General features: G+C 42.5%; 1 protein-coding gene across 1 annotated transcript in view; it reads left to right on the top strand.

The window, feature by feature from the left end:
• The window catches only part of CNTN5 (contactin 5), a 579,181-nt gene that overhangs the window by 486,240 nt on the left and 78,480 nt on the right, over window positions 1-14,461 (top strand). The window contains exons 18-19 of the mRNA XM_044285392.1: window positions 5,426-5,496; window positions 5,734-5,968. Coding sequence (XP_044141327.1) covers window positions 5,426-5,496; window positions 5,734-5,968 — 306 coding nt within the window. The remainder of the gene's footprint in view (window positions 1-5,425; window positions 5,497-5,733; window positions 5,969-14,461) is intronic.

The following is a 14,461-nucleotide window of genomic DNA, read 5'->3' as shown; positions in this document are numbered from 1 at the left end:
CAACTTACTGCAGGACCACTTTATGGGCCAGTTTGTAGAAGCTCCCACTAGGGGCGATGCTCTGTTGGATGTTACTGTTTGAGAAACACTAGGTAATAGTGACCACAATATAATTATATTTCCCCTAAACTATAAGAAGCAAACTCTGTCAGGCAGAGCAAAGACACTAAATTTTAAAAAGGCTAATTTCCCTGGGTTGAGGGCAGCATTTCAGGGCATAGACTCAGAGCAGCTACTGTCACATAATAATACTGAGGATAAATGGGAGAGCTTTAAATCCACATTGAGTAATTGCACTAAAACATTTATTCCTTTAGGTAACAAGTATAAACGGCTAAAATTAAGCCCCCCATGTCTTACAGCTACTGTAAAAAGGGCAATAAAAGTAAAAAAGGGCAAAAAACATACAAATCTGAGGGGTCAGTTGTGGTATTTGAAGTTTACAAAGGGCTTAATAAAATCTGTAAAAAGATGATAAAATTAGCAAAAATACTAAACAAACAGCAGGTGGCAAAAGAGAGCAAAACAAATCCCCCAAAAATTATTTAAATATATAAATGCTACAAAACCAAGGTCCGAGCAGGTAGGACCCCTAAATAATGGTAAAGGGGGGTTAGATAATGAAAAGGCAGAGTTACTAAATGTTTTTTTTAGCTCTGTATATACAAAAGAAGAGAAAGGAGCTGATATCTGTGGTGCTGGGGCTGTTAGTACATCCAGTAATATACTCAATTGTACAACCAGTAATATACTCAATTGGCTAACTGTAGTTATAGACTAGTTTAACTTCTGTTGTGAGAAAAATGTTTGAAGGACTCTTAAAGGACTATATAAAGGAGTATGTGACAGTAAATAATATCATAAGTGATAACCAACATGGGTTTACCAAGGACAGAAGTTGTCATCAGACTAACCTGATTTGTTTTTATGAGGAGGTGAATAGTAGCCTGGACAGAGGGGCGGCTGTGGATGTAGTGTTTCTTGATTTTGCAAAGGCTTTTGATACTGTCCCTCATAGACGTTTAATAAGTAAAGTAAGGTCTATAGGCATGGAAAGTATAGTCTGTAATTGGATTGAAAACTGGCTGAAGGACCATGTCCAGAGAGTTGTGGTCAATGATTCCTATTCAGAATGGTCCCGGGTTATAAGTGGTGTACCCCAAGGTTCAGTGCTGGGTCCTCTATTCAATAAATTTTTTAATGATATTGAGGAGATTAATAGCACCATTTCTATTTTTGCAGAAGACACCAAGCTATGTAGTACTGTGCAGTCTATGGAAGATGTCCAAAAAACTACAAGCTGACTTGAACACTCTGAGTAATTGGGCATCAACTTGGCAAATGAGGTTCAATATGCATAAATGTAAAGTTATGCATCTTGGTAGTAATAATCTCTGTGCTTCATATGTCCTAGGTGATGTAATACTGGAAGAGTCACTTATAGAGAAGGATTTGGGTGTTCTTGTAGATCATAGATTGAATAACAGCTGCCACCAGAACATTCTCATGCATTAAACGAGGCATGGACTCACGGGGCAGGGATGTAATATAACTACTTTAAGAAAGCGTTGGTGCGGCCTCATATGGAATATGCAGTTCATTTCTGGGCACCAGTACATAGAAAGGATGCACTGCAGCTGGAAAAGTACAGAGGATAGCGACTAAACTGATAAGTGGCATGGAGGGTCTTAGTTATGAAGAAGGATTAAAAGAATTGAATTTATTTAGTCTTGAGATGAGACGTCTAAGAGAGGACATGATTAACCTATAAAAATATTTAAATGGGCCATACAAAAAATACGGAGAAAAACTGTTTCATGTAAAATGCCCTCAAAAGACAAGGGGGCACTGCCTACCACTGGAGAAGAAAAAGTTCAGTCTCCAGAAGCGTCAAAACTTCTTTACCGTAAGAACTGTGAATCTGTGAAATAGACTTCCTCAGGACGTGGTCACAGCAGGAACAGTGGACAGTTTTAAAAAGGGTTTAGATGAATTCTTAAAAGTAAACAACATTAGTGCTTATGAAAACGTGTAGAAATCTGAGTCTCATTTCATTCTGGGATTTGATTCCCCACCTATCCCTTGGTTGAACTTGATGGACTTATGTCTTTTTTCAACCGTATTAACTATGTAACTATGTAAGTTGTCTAGGAGTTAGAACCATGGGTTTTTTGATACTAGTCTCCCTAGTGGAACATCACATGTGACATGACACTAAAATTTGCCAAACGTGTTGGTGGGCAGAAAAAGATGCATCAGGGGGAGCCTTAGGGAGCCTTAGGGAGTTCCCGACATAAGAGACAGAGGACTGGCTGAAACAGGCCCGTGGTTCCTGGTGAGCTGCACGGTGCCCCTTTCCCAATGTGGACCACCAGATTAGCCATTTCCTGGGATGTTTCGTACCACTCTTCAAAATTAACATCATGTCAAGCAATCAGAATGTTGTCCAATAACTTGCATGCCATGTCAAATGTTGTGCCCGCTTAAGGTTTGGGCCTGGCTGATGTGAGTGTTGGTGGCAACAGGGGTGGCACAAGACATAGAGAGATAAACAGAGAAGTGAGCAACTGGTATGACCCTCACTGCAAAAATCCTAAGAGGGCAAAACCATCCTACAGAGAAGCAGGGTTCACTACAGAAGTAAACATTCTGTGATGATCTGGAGTTGTGGGTCGTATTAATCACCTAGGCAGGATAATGATGCAACTGTGTTTATTCTATACAATATATACAATTATACAGAAAATGCAGATAGGTGGCCCAGATGAGCTGCACCCCTGGATACTCAGGCGAACACCCTCCAAGACCCAGTCCACCATATCCCGAGATGGGAACTGTAGTTCCTCTGTCCTGTACCAGGCTGTACCTACTGTCTCCCAATGTTTTAGATTGGCCACAACTTTAGTATGACCCGCTGGTATATTTTGAAGTCACAGCCGGTGCTTATCCAGACAATCAACACCACAACCTAAGCGCGGGATCCAACTCCAACCAGCAACACCACCATCATCCACCAGTATAATAAGTACCACAATGCTGTCCCCAGTTTTGAGCTTGTCTCCTAAGGAAAACCTCCTCCAGTGCTAACTGTGCATTGGTGGATCTACTGTATTTCCCTGAGGCGAGGCACCTCACCTGAGACTACATGTCAGACCCTCTGTGGGGACGGTACCACTAGCTCTACCCATCACCATGCACATAATGAGTGGTGGCTGGTAGAACAATGGCTTATATGAAGCCCCCGAGACACTAACTAGGCTAATGGAATAATTGCTTTACTCTAATTATCAATCTTGTGGACATAAGATCCAGCCAGCATGTCTCACCTCATGGTTCTGGGGTCTGGATAAGCATGGCATGTGTATGTGTGGACTGTGTTTCTCTAGGAGCCTCTCCCAAATTTCACAGTGAAGCCACAGGGTCCGTAGGTTGATGGAGTCAAGACGGGAACCCCTCTAGTCTTCCATTCCTGGTGCGCTTCCTCGATCCATTAACCATAATCTATTAGTTTATATGCTCCTTAAAATACCAGAAAAGGAATACACTTTATAATCCACAACAATAAAGTAACCAGTGCTTTGTGCTGGAAAATGTTTGTATCGCTTAGAGCTGTGGATTCCGCTCTAAGTCCATTGGTCCAGTAATCTTTAGTCCACAGCCAGCTCTTCACACATGCCTTCAGGTGACCAGAAGATGAGGGACCAAGAGCAGGTGTGTGGATTGGCAATCTAAGGAGCTGTGTCGCTGAGAACCAGGTGTACATATAGTGAGTCACTGGCAGCAGAAGCCATGTCCTGAGAGCCAGGGACCATGAGTAAGATCACTGAGAACACCTTCAAGGTGACTAGTATGTGTATAAAAAACCTGAATAGGCAGAACTAGTTGCTGCTCAGGTGTCTCTTGTCGGTCTTTGTTTACGGTGCTGCAACAATGACGTCATGTTGACAGAAATTATTACTGCAGCCAACAACTGACCTCAGCAGTAATACAGTTGAGGCCAGTGGTTAGTCGCATGTGTTGATATAACATCATTGCCGCAGCACAGTAGACATGGACCCGGCACTATAGTTGTGGTGCTGTAGCGCAGAGGTTTAACAGGTATATAATTGTTTGTTTATTTCATTTTATTTCCCCCTTTGGTCTGATTATTTTTTGTTGTTGTTATTCTCGGTCAACCCGATGCATCACAAGCATGCGGCTTCCCTGATACTGAGTCCTGGGCAACTCTTAAGATCCCACCATGATCATATTTACAAGCTGTGCAAGACATATCCTCTTTTATTTTAGTATTATTCTCTTGGTTTGTTTTATGTACTGCTTGTATAAATATACTTGTATATATCTACATTAATTGTTGCTTTGCGGTTGAATTGAGTCATACGGTGTCTGTACTGATATCTATTTCTAGGAAAACTGGGTGACAACCAATACGACCTCTATTATAAGACCTCATGCTCAGCTTTCTTCTACTTCTAAGGGCTCATGCACACGACCGTATGTTTTTTGCGATCCGCAAAACACGGATCTGCAAAAATACAGATGACGTCCGTGTGCATTCCGTATCTTGCGGAATGGAACAGCTGGCCCCTAATAGAACAGTCTGTTCTGTTATGCGGACAATAATAGGACATGTTTTTTTTTTTGCGGAACGGACATGCTGACATACGGAAACGGAATGCACACGGAGTAACTTTTTGCGGTCCCATGGAATTGAATGGTTCCGCATACAGTCCGCCAAAAAAAACTGACACAGAAAGAAAATACACTCGTGTGCATGAGCCCTAAGGCTGGGGCTAAATGGCAGTCTTGGCAGCAAAACCCACCGCATCACCAAGGATCGCCCATTCAGTTCAGTTCAGTGCCTGCACCACTACACAGTGGTCATTGGTGTGGCCAAGATTCCGCGTAGCCCCATCTAATAAGTAATCTTCTATAGTTATGGATTAACATACGCAAGAGAGTAATACTACTGCATTACCAGACAGAATAGCCAGTCAGAGCTCTAGGAAAGCTGGATGCAAAACCCTGTATGTAGAAACATAGAAACATAGAATGTGTCGGCAGATAAGAACCATTTGGCCCATCTAGTCTGCCCAATATACTGAATACTATGAATAGCCCCTGGCCCTATCTTATATGAAGGATGGCCTTATGCCTATCCCATGCATGCTTAAACGCCTTCATTGTATTTGCAGCTACCACTTCTGCAGGAAGGCTATTCCATGCATCCACTACTCTCTCAGTAAAGGAATACTTCCTGATATTACTTTTGAACCTTTGCCCCTCTAATTTAAAACTATGTCCTCTTGTAGCAGTTTTTCTTCTTTTAAATATACTCTCCTCTTTTACCTCTCTGTCATCCAATATTTGCCGCTATAATGTAATCGGGTGGAAAAATGTAATGATTATACTCTTTTCCTCTTAGTGCCGAAAACTCCTCCAGCAAATGTCAGCGGGGGCAGTGGAAGACGCCATGAATTGGTGATAACTTGGGAGGTATGCAAATGTCCTTGTAACTATTTTCTTTTATGTTCCATCAATGCATTAGTATTTGGGAGACAGTCCATAAATAATAGGAGCTCCGATGTAGTCTTTTGTGGCTCATACATCATAGCGGAGACCAGAATGGAGAGCCACTCCAGGCAAAATGCTAAACTGTGTCACAAAAATAATATTTTTTTGATTTTTTTTGAGGTGCACATTGTATATTCATCAAGGATATGTTTCTTGCAGCCTGTCTCAGAAGAGTTTCAGAATGGTGAAGGATTTGGATACATTGTCGCCTTCAGACCTAATGACACCAGAGGATGGAAGGAGAAAATGGTGACCTCTTCTGATGCCTCTAAATTTATCTACAGAGATGAGAGCACCCCACCACTCACCCCTTTTGAGGTTAAAGTTGGGGTATACAATAATAAAGGTGATGGGCCCTTCAGTGACATTGTATTCATCTGCTCTGCTGAAGGAGGTGAGTTGTAATGGGAAAATCACTGTTGAGCAAATGCACATTTAATATACGGTAGGCCACATGTAAACAATCCACCAGCTTCAGGTGTCCATCAATGGTTATGATTACAAGGTTTCAACATTGACTTTAAAAACATATCTTGTGGCTCTGGTGCAACTGCCTGGGCTCACCATCTAACTACTAATGATTTGTGATGTATAGGACCTGTATACCTTATGTGAAAGTGTGAAATATAGTAGTTTTATCTAGTATGGATGGATGCTTTGATCCTGAAATGTCACTAATCCTCTGCCCACTCTTTTTTTGTAATAGTCCTGTTGCTCTTCAGAAATGAGAGGTCAGTTTTGATTGCAGCCTCTGCCTCTCATATTGGCACTGACTGAATCTATTCTGCTCTGTTAGGCCTTCTGTCTGAGAGCAGAAGAGGATAGAAGGACTAACACTAAAATATATAATATTCTACAGAGACAGAGTACTGTTCCTCCACCCCCCCCAACAATTGTGAGTCTCTACCTGTATAGAAAACTGTCAATCACTATGAGTGGTTGGGGGAAGCAGGACTCACAAGCTCTCTTTCAGCGGGTGGGAAAGCAGGACTCACAGGCTTGCTGCATGAATGGATGGGGTAGCAGGACTCACATATTTTCTCTCTGAGTAGGTAGGGGAAGCAAGACTCACAGAGATTCTCTATAAATGGGTAGAGGAAGTAGGACTCACAGGCTCTCTCTATAAGTGGGTGGGGAAGCAGGACTCATAGGCTTTCTCTATAAGTGGGCGGGGAAGCAGGATTCACAGGCTTTCTCTATAAGTGGGTGGGGAAGCAGGACTCATAGGCTTTCTCTATGAATTGGTAGAGTAGCAAGACTCACAGACTTTGTCTATGAGTAGGTGAGTGAAGCAAGACTCAGAGAGTTAAGTGGATGGAGGAAGTAGGGCTGAAAGGCTTTCTCTATAAGTGGGAGGGGGAAGCAGGACTCACAGGCTTTCTCTATAAGTGGGAGGAGGAAGCAGGACTCACAGACTCTACTTTTTTAATGAGTAGGTGGGGAACCAGGACTGACAGGCTTTCTTTATGAGTGGGGTGGGAAAGTAGGACTCCCAGACTTTCTCTGTAAGTGGGTGGGGAACTATGACTCACAGAATTTCTCAATGATTGGACAGGGGAAGTGGGGCTCACAGGTTAGGAAATCTCCAGTTTGCTCTTATTAACTTTTTGGAGGGACACATTGTTGACCCATTATAGTGAATATTCAACCACAAGGAACAACTGTTTGCAAGTAGTTCATTCTAGATGAAAATGTGTCCAATATACAGCATACAGAAGAACGAAAAGTACAATTATAAAATATAACAGATTGAGATAAATGAATCAATTGTAAAAAATTTTAATTTCCACCTGAATTTTCAAAAAAGCTTCCTGAAAGAACCTAAATTTTGTGTGATTCAATGTTGAAGAATAGAAAGAGACGAGAGAGAAAAAGCACACCTTTTTATTTCATTGTTAATTAAAACATGAAATCCATTTTCTTCCCAGCCCAGGAGTTCCGAGTATTGATCCTGGGCTGCTTCCATACTATTTCAACAAATGAAGAGGATTTCTGCCAGAGAGAGAGAGAGAGAGAGAGAGAGAGTATGGTATACTCACTGGAAATTAGCTAATTTTCCAAAACTTGTTTTGTGTGGCAAAATGGCCACCAGATGCCATTAGGTCCAAAATAAATCTGATCCTATTCGAAAGTGCCCCAATTGCCCTGAAAAGTCATGTATGACACTCAAAAGTATACTAGGACGGTATACAACCCCGTTCAAGATCTTTAATGCTAAGACATCATTAGTAATATCAGAATGACAGTGACATACTGTATATGGCTATAGGTAAACTAATGTTAGCCGGTGGTAACACATTTTATGTCAGATTTTTATTTTTAAAAAGTCAAAAAAAAATTATTTTTGGTAGTGAATCCCTCTTTTTCTGTCTGATCTGTAAAATGGTGTCTGGAAGAATAAAAAAAAAGTTTGGGATTTGCCAAAATTAGAATCTTTTGGGAAATTTGTAATTAATTAAATTTGTGTAGATTCACTCATCTCTACTCACCACAGGTTTTTTTGTGGCCCACATATGTTTAAATTTGAACACATGTGCCTGTTCTTACCTTTAGCTATTGGCTTGAGATATCGAAATTTCTAGTCTGAGATGATCTTCTTTGAATAAAAATACTTGTTCAGTACCCCAGACCTGGGGGGTATCTGCAATTGTATATAATTGTGTATTGTAATGTGATTCTATGCCATTTATTCAAGCAAGGGAGGTAATGGTTGACTATGGTTGGCAGTAATAGGGCCAACCACCCTGTTCCTCTCCCCTTGGTAGGAGTGGGCTGGTCCTGCTTCCTGCCAGGAAAGGGAGTTCCAGTCCAGACAAAGGAGAGGAGAAGTAGAGTTCCTGTTGGAATCGTGGGAGAGTGAGGAAGCACAAGTCAGAGCTCCCTCTCCCAGGGAACGTATCTTAATCCAATGTGAGGGGAAACTCAGGAGCCAGATATTATTATTCTCTGAGAACAACTTAATCCTGCCTCAAGAAACTTGAGAGACAAGACAGCAGAGTGATCAGCAATATACAGCTTTACAGACACTGCTGCAAGGTGAGGTACAACAGCTCAGACACCACCACGCACCTTAACCATGGTTATGCCAGACTAATATTAAGCCCTGTACTACAATGGACTCCAATATCCACAAATGCTAGCTAGTGCCAACCTATTGCCACACAACCAGCCACCATACCTCTTCATCGGGTGCCAGAAACTGGACTTTGTATTTATTGCTGCTGGATGTGCCACATGTTATATTTTGCACTAAGAAAAGAGAGACTGTTATACACTCACTTCTGGCCTGATTTTTCAATCTATACTTTCACTGCACCAAACCCCAGGGAGAAATGGCCTGAAGGACTATATTGTGACAATTCATCAGGGCTGCTACTACTCCCATCTTCTGCATCGGCTCCTCATGGGCTCGTTGCACTTGTGTTACTTATAATTCCCAACAGAGTGATGCAAACTTTTTTTCAAAGCAGGTCATCTCACGATCAATATCTTGAGCCAAGAGGAAACGTAAGGAAGGACACAACTGTAGATACTGTAGGTGACAGATGAGAGGAATGAGTTCATAGCAAATTTCTGGGATTTGCCACCCAGGACAGATGGGCCTGGCGTTTATTTCTCCCTCCACATCATTTCCATGATCCTTGAACAAAATTTTAGAGAAAGCCCCTTAATTCAGTCAACGAAATTGTGGCATTATATGGTGGCATTGCAGATGAATGGCCGTCCATGTAATGCATAATAGCTTGAGCCCACCAAAGGGGAAGTTGCTCTCACAATGTAGCTCTTCAATTTGGCTCATAGGGTCTCGTAAGTCATATGGAGCGGGTCATCTTCATAAGACTACCCTTTAAAGTCATTAGGGCTTAGTTTCACCAGAGGAAAAAGGTTGGTGTTTTTAAATATCCTGGTCAAGGCAAAGTTGCTTGTTGGTGCCGCCTGGTAATCTGCAGCTTGGCCACATGTCACTGTAGACCGCCGCCTTACTAGGCCCCTGAGTAAGGTAACTCTATAACTGCTGTTGAATCACAATTTCCCGGATTCAATGAGCTGATTCTGCTAATATAATCCATTTCTAGTGGAGTAGGTATTGTCCCAGTTCTTTTCTAATAACACGGTGTGAAATAGTCCTGCTCTCCTCTCTTCTTTATATTAACATACAGCGGGTTCCCACAAAGACACTGAGCTAATCATAAATCATTTTATCTCTCAGAATTTCTTCCACTTGTTCTTGTCTGCAGCTAGAGAAGGCAAAGAAGACTGGGAAGTGTTCTCTCTGACTGTGTCCTTGGAGCCTGTCAGTCAGTTTATTAAACATAAAAACCTGTCGTTCAGGTCATATATATGATGAAGGGATGAGGGAGAAAAGCAATCTAAAATTTAAACATCACTACCGAGTTTATTGGATGGCGTGTGTGCCGTAAAAGCCCTTGTCACAAGATAGTTCAAGACAGATTCTTATTTGCAGTTTTTATGTAAAGTGTCCTTACTTCTGAGGAGATGACAAGGCCGGTGTGGAAGAATGCATGAAGAAACTGTATAGAGGTTTTCCTGGACTTAAACATCAATGGCCAACATATATAGGTCATGTATATCAGAGGTCCTGCTCCATACAGTATTAGAATGTATTGTCTCCGATGAGCCGAAGTTATTACTTTGCAAAGTCTCACGACTCACGAGACTTCACGTAATAACTTCATAAATTTATTTGTACTATAAAAAAACATTTCCCGGACTCGGGTTCTGTTCAAAGTTTTATGCAAATCGACTTCAGATGTTTCATCCGAAGTCGATTCGCTCATCCCTATTGATGAACTATCCTGAGTCTCCTTTACACACATACACGTGAAAAAAAGACAGGAATTTCAAGTGTTTTTTAATGGTGTTTTTGGCTGAGTTTTTTTCCAGGATCTCACAACTTCCATTCATTGTAACCTTAACACCTGCAAACAGAAGTGCCATAATCTGCCCTATCCTCATTTTAAGGGCACATGGTCATATTAAAGCTCTGTCTTTTACGGGGCCATAATAGGGCTTGCATAGAGGAGTTGGTGGTTCTACTGTACCTACATTGTCTCCAGTTTCATACCTGGACCTATAGAAAGGAGTCTTATTGGACTCCATACTGAAAAAAGGGAGAAAAAAAATGGCACTCTACGTTGGCATATACAGATGTGTCCTTACCTTTTCTACTGGCTCAATATCTCCTGAGATGGGTAGTGCGAAATGACCAACCAGAAAAAGAAAACATGATTTCTTGAAACTGTTACACAATGTGTATCCTAAGTCTAGGTGCGGCCACCACTTTTGTTGTGAAATGCAGCCTGTCAAGGCTTTTTCTAATATTTTGTGATATGGGCCCAAATACGACTGTGTCTAAAATCTGTCTGAAAAGTGGTGCAAAATGGCACAGTTTGGGCCCAACTAGGGATTCTACAGTTTTTTCTCAATTTATTTGACAAGGGACGGGGCTTAGCAGGAAGAGCAGGGCTGAGTGGGAAATATGGGGGACTAAAATGCACCAAGGTAAGCCAACCAATAGTTGGCATAGAGTCAGAGAAAAGTGTCTATCCCTGTACCACATTTATCATCCAGCCTGAGCTCCTGTGATAAATCTCATGCCAGTCAAAATGGCCTGTCTAAATTGATGCCATCTATAGGATTAGTAAATCTGGGCCATTTTATTGAAATGGTTTTGCCTCCACACTTAAAGGGATTCTGTCACCTCCCCTCAGCCAAAAAACGATTTAAAAGCAGCCATGCAGCACAGCTTACCTGGATTAGGCTGTGCTCTTTTATCTTGAAATCCGTCCAGCAGTTACTGCAAAAAACGACTTTGATCGATAAGGAAATGTGTCCTGAAGGTGCCCAGAGGGGCGTTTTTTTCTTCTTAGTGAGCCCAGTACCGCCCCTCTTTCAGTGCCCAGCCCGCCTTCCTTGTACTTTCTAACCGCCGCCCCCAGCCTGCCACAGCCTCCCCTCCCTCTCCTCCCCCTCCCTCACGCCGAACGAAGTCTCGCACAGGCGCAGTACCCACTGAGGGCTGCGCCTGTGCGATCATCAGGAGACTGAGGGCGGCAGCTTCATCTTCGTCACTGGGCATGCGCCGAGCCCAGTGACGTCCGATGTTAGCTCTTTCCCTCAGTCAGCCTGGTAGGATGCGCAGAGGATTGCCGATCGGCTGCTGCACCCTGCGCTTTCTCCAGTCTGCCTGCCACAGTGAAGACGGCCAGCGATTTCTTTCCCCACCCTCCCTTCAGGAAAGAAATAAGTATTTGTTTTTGCTCAGTGAAAATGTATAAATTCAGTAAAGCTTTACTTAATATAATAATACCTAATTCGCCCCAACAAATACTTATTTCTTTCCTGAAGGGAGGGTGGGGAAAGAAATCGCTGGCCGTCTTCACTGTGGCAGGCAGACTGGAGAAAGCGCAGGGTGCAGCAGCCGATCGGCAATCCTCTGCGCTTCCTACCAGGCTGACTGAGGGAAAGAGCTAATATCGGACGTCACTGGGCTCGGCGCATGCCCAGTGACGAAGATGAAGCTGCCGCCCTCAGTCTCCTGATGATCGCACAGGCGCAGCCCTCAGTGGGTACTGCGCCTGTGCGAGAGTTCGTTCGGCGTGAGGGAGGGGGAGGAGAGGCAGGAGAGGCTGTGGCAGGCTGGGGGCGGCGGTTAGACAGTACAAGGAAGGCGGGCTGGGCACTGAAAGAGGGGCGGTACTGGGCTCACTAAGAAGAAAAAAACGCCCCTCTGGGCACCTTCAGGACACATTTCCTTATCGATCAAAGTCGTTTTTTGCAGTAACTGCTGGACGGATTTCAAGATAAAAGAGCACAGCTTAATCCAGGTAAGCTGTGCTGCATGGCTGCTTTTAAATCGTTTTTTGGCTGAGGGGAGGTGACAGAATCCCTTTAAAGAGATTGTCTTATTTCAGCACATGGCATTTATCGTGTAGAGAAAGTTAATACAAGGCACTTACTAATGCATTGTGATTGTCCATATTGCTTCCTTTGCTGGCTGGATTTGTTTTTCTATCACATTTTACACTGCTCGTATCCAGGGGTTATGACCACCCTGCAATCCATCAGTGGTGGTCATGCTTACACACTGTAGGAAAAAGTGCTGGCCTCTCTGGTGGCCAGGACTGTGGGAGTGGGCACAGGCTGATGCTTTTTCCTATAGTGTGCAAGCACAACCACCACTGCTGGATTGTAGGGTGGTCGTAACCATGGAAAGAAGCAGTGTATAATGTGATGGAATGATTAATCCAGCCTGCAAATTAGGCAATATGGACAATCACCATACAGTAGTAAGTGCCTTGTATTAACTTTCTCTACATGATAAATGCTATTTACTGAAGTGAGACAAACCCTTTAAGTACTCAACCCAGTTCAAGAACGTGTAATGGTGGGCACATCCTTTTCATACCGAGTTATTTTCCCTTATAAACCATGAGAAAATGGTCAACCATCTTGATTAAGCGCTAGTTTGAGCAAGTATGTCGTATGCAAATACAAGTCTCATTAGTATTAATTGTTCAGTCTGCTCGACCAATCATAATGAAGACATTTGTGATGGTTTTGTTCTCATTCATTCTATTTCTAGTAAAATTGGCACCAGTTATACAGACAACCATAGGTGGTGTTTGCCATCTAGAGTCTTGTATTGGTGAGCCAACAGATGGCCTTGTATCTTATTACAGCAGCACTACCTGGTGACCATAGGAAACCTGATAATTGTACCCTGGTATTCCATTATTTGTTATTTTGGCACCTGTTATACAGACCACTATTGGTGGTGCTCAACATATAGATTATGCTTAACATCTATGACAGGTCAACCAGTTTCTGAGCCAACAGGTGACACTGCAGCATACTACAGCAGTACCTAGGGGGAAGGTCATAACTGTAGTGGGTTCAGTGGGACAGTAGCAGTCATACCTGGTGCTGGTGTTTGGATAGGGCCTACAGGCTCTTCTTCAACCTAAAAAATAGGAATATAAATGGCATATAGTTACAGATTTTGCATTGGGACCAGGAGCTTTAAGCTAAGCCTCCCTGTCTGGTGGCACAGATTTTGGAAAAATACAGATGTAGTAGGGGTTAAAGAAGTTCCTGGCGCATTAACACACAAGCTTCTCGCGCTGGTGTAGTTTAACAATGTGTAAAGCTTGTAAAGCTTAAAGTTCTCATAGCGTTACACTGTCGGGATAACATGTTAACACACCGATGCTGGTGTTTGCTACATCTGTATGTTTAAAAAACAGAATTAGTCAGTACATCCTGCATGGTAGAAGGAATACCCAGGTGAACATTATCAAATTTAGAGGTGAAGAAATGCATGGCACAACAGCCATACTGTAAACATAAAGTATATGATGAAAATTTCAACTAATACCACATCTAATATATAATCAAATCTGAGGTGCTTACTGCTTAGCAAATATCTTTCGATCAAAAAATATCTGTGCCCATCTACAACAGTAAGGTGAACTCAGTACGGATGGTAACCTAACTCTAAATCTATCTGTATTACATTCAAGGACATTTAAATTTAAGGAGAGCAGAACCCTCTGTTTAACTGGCAATATGGCAATTATTAAGGAGTTTCCCAGAACCCATCAACCCACCTTAATTAATCCTCACTTACCTACAGAAGTAAATTTTGAATATACTTACTATCTCATGGGTCATCACTCTGGAACCTGGTCACATGACCTTTCTATCTTTGGAAATTCTAAATCCTACAATACCAGGTTTTTAGTCTGGAGAAAAAGGCAGGTAAATCACTTCCCCAAAATAGGGGGGAGGTGCTGTGAATGGGGCCGGAACCAACTGTCTCCGTGGAGCATGCACAGATGAGGTGGCTTCAGAAGTTTGCACATGT

This window comes from Bufo gargarizans, chromosome 3, assembly GCF_014858855.1.
Source record: "Bufo gargarizans isolate SCDJY-AF-19 chromosome 3, ASM1485885v1, whole genome shotgun sequence".
Taxonomy (NCBI): domain Eukaryota; kingdom Metazoa; phylum Chordata; class Amphibia; order Anura; family Bufonidae; genus Bufo; species Bufo gargarizans.
Note: the sequence above shows the minus strand (reverse complement) of the source record. Positions and strands in the feature narration are given on the sequence as shown.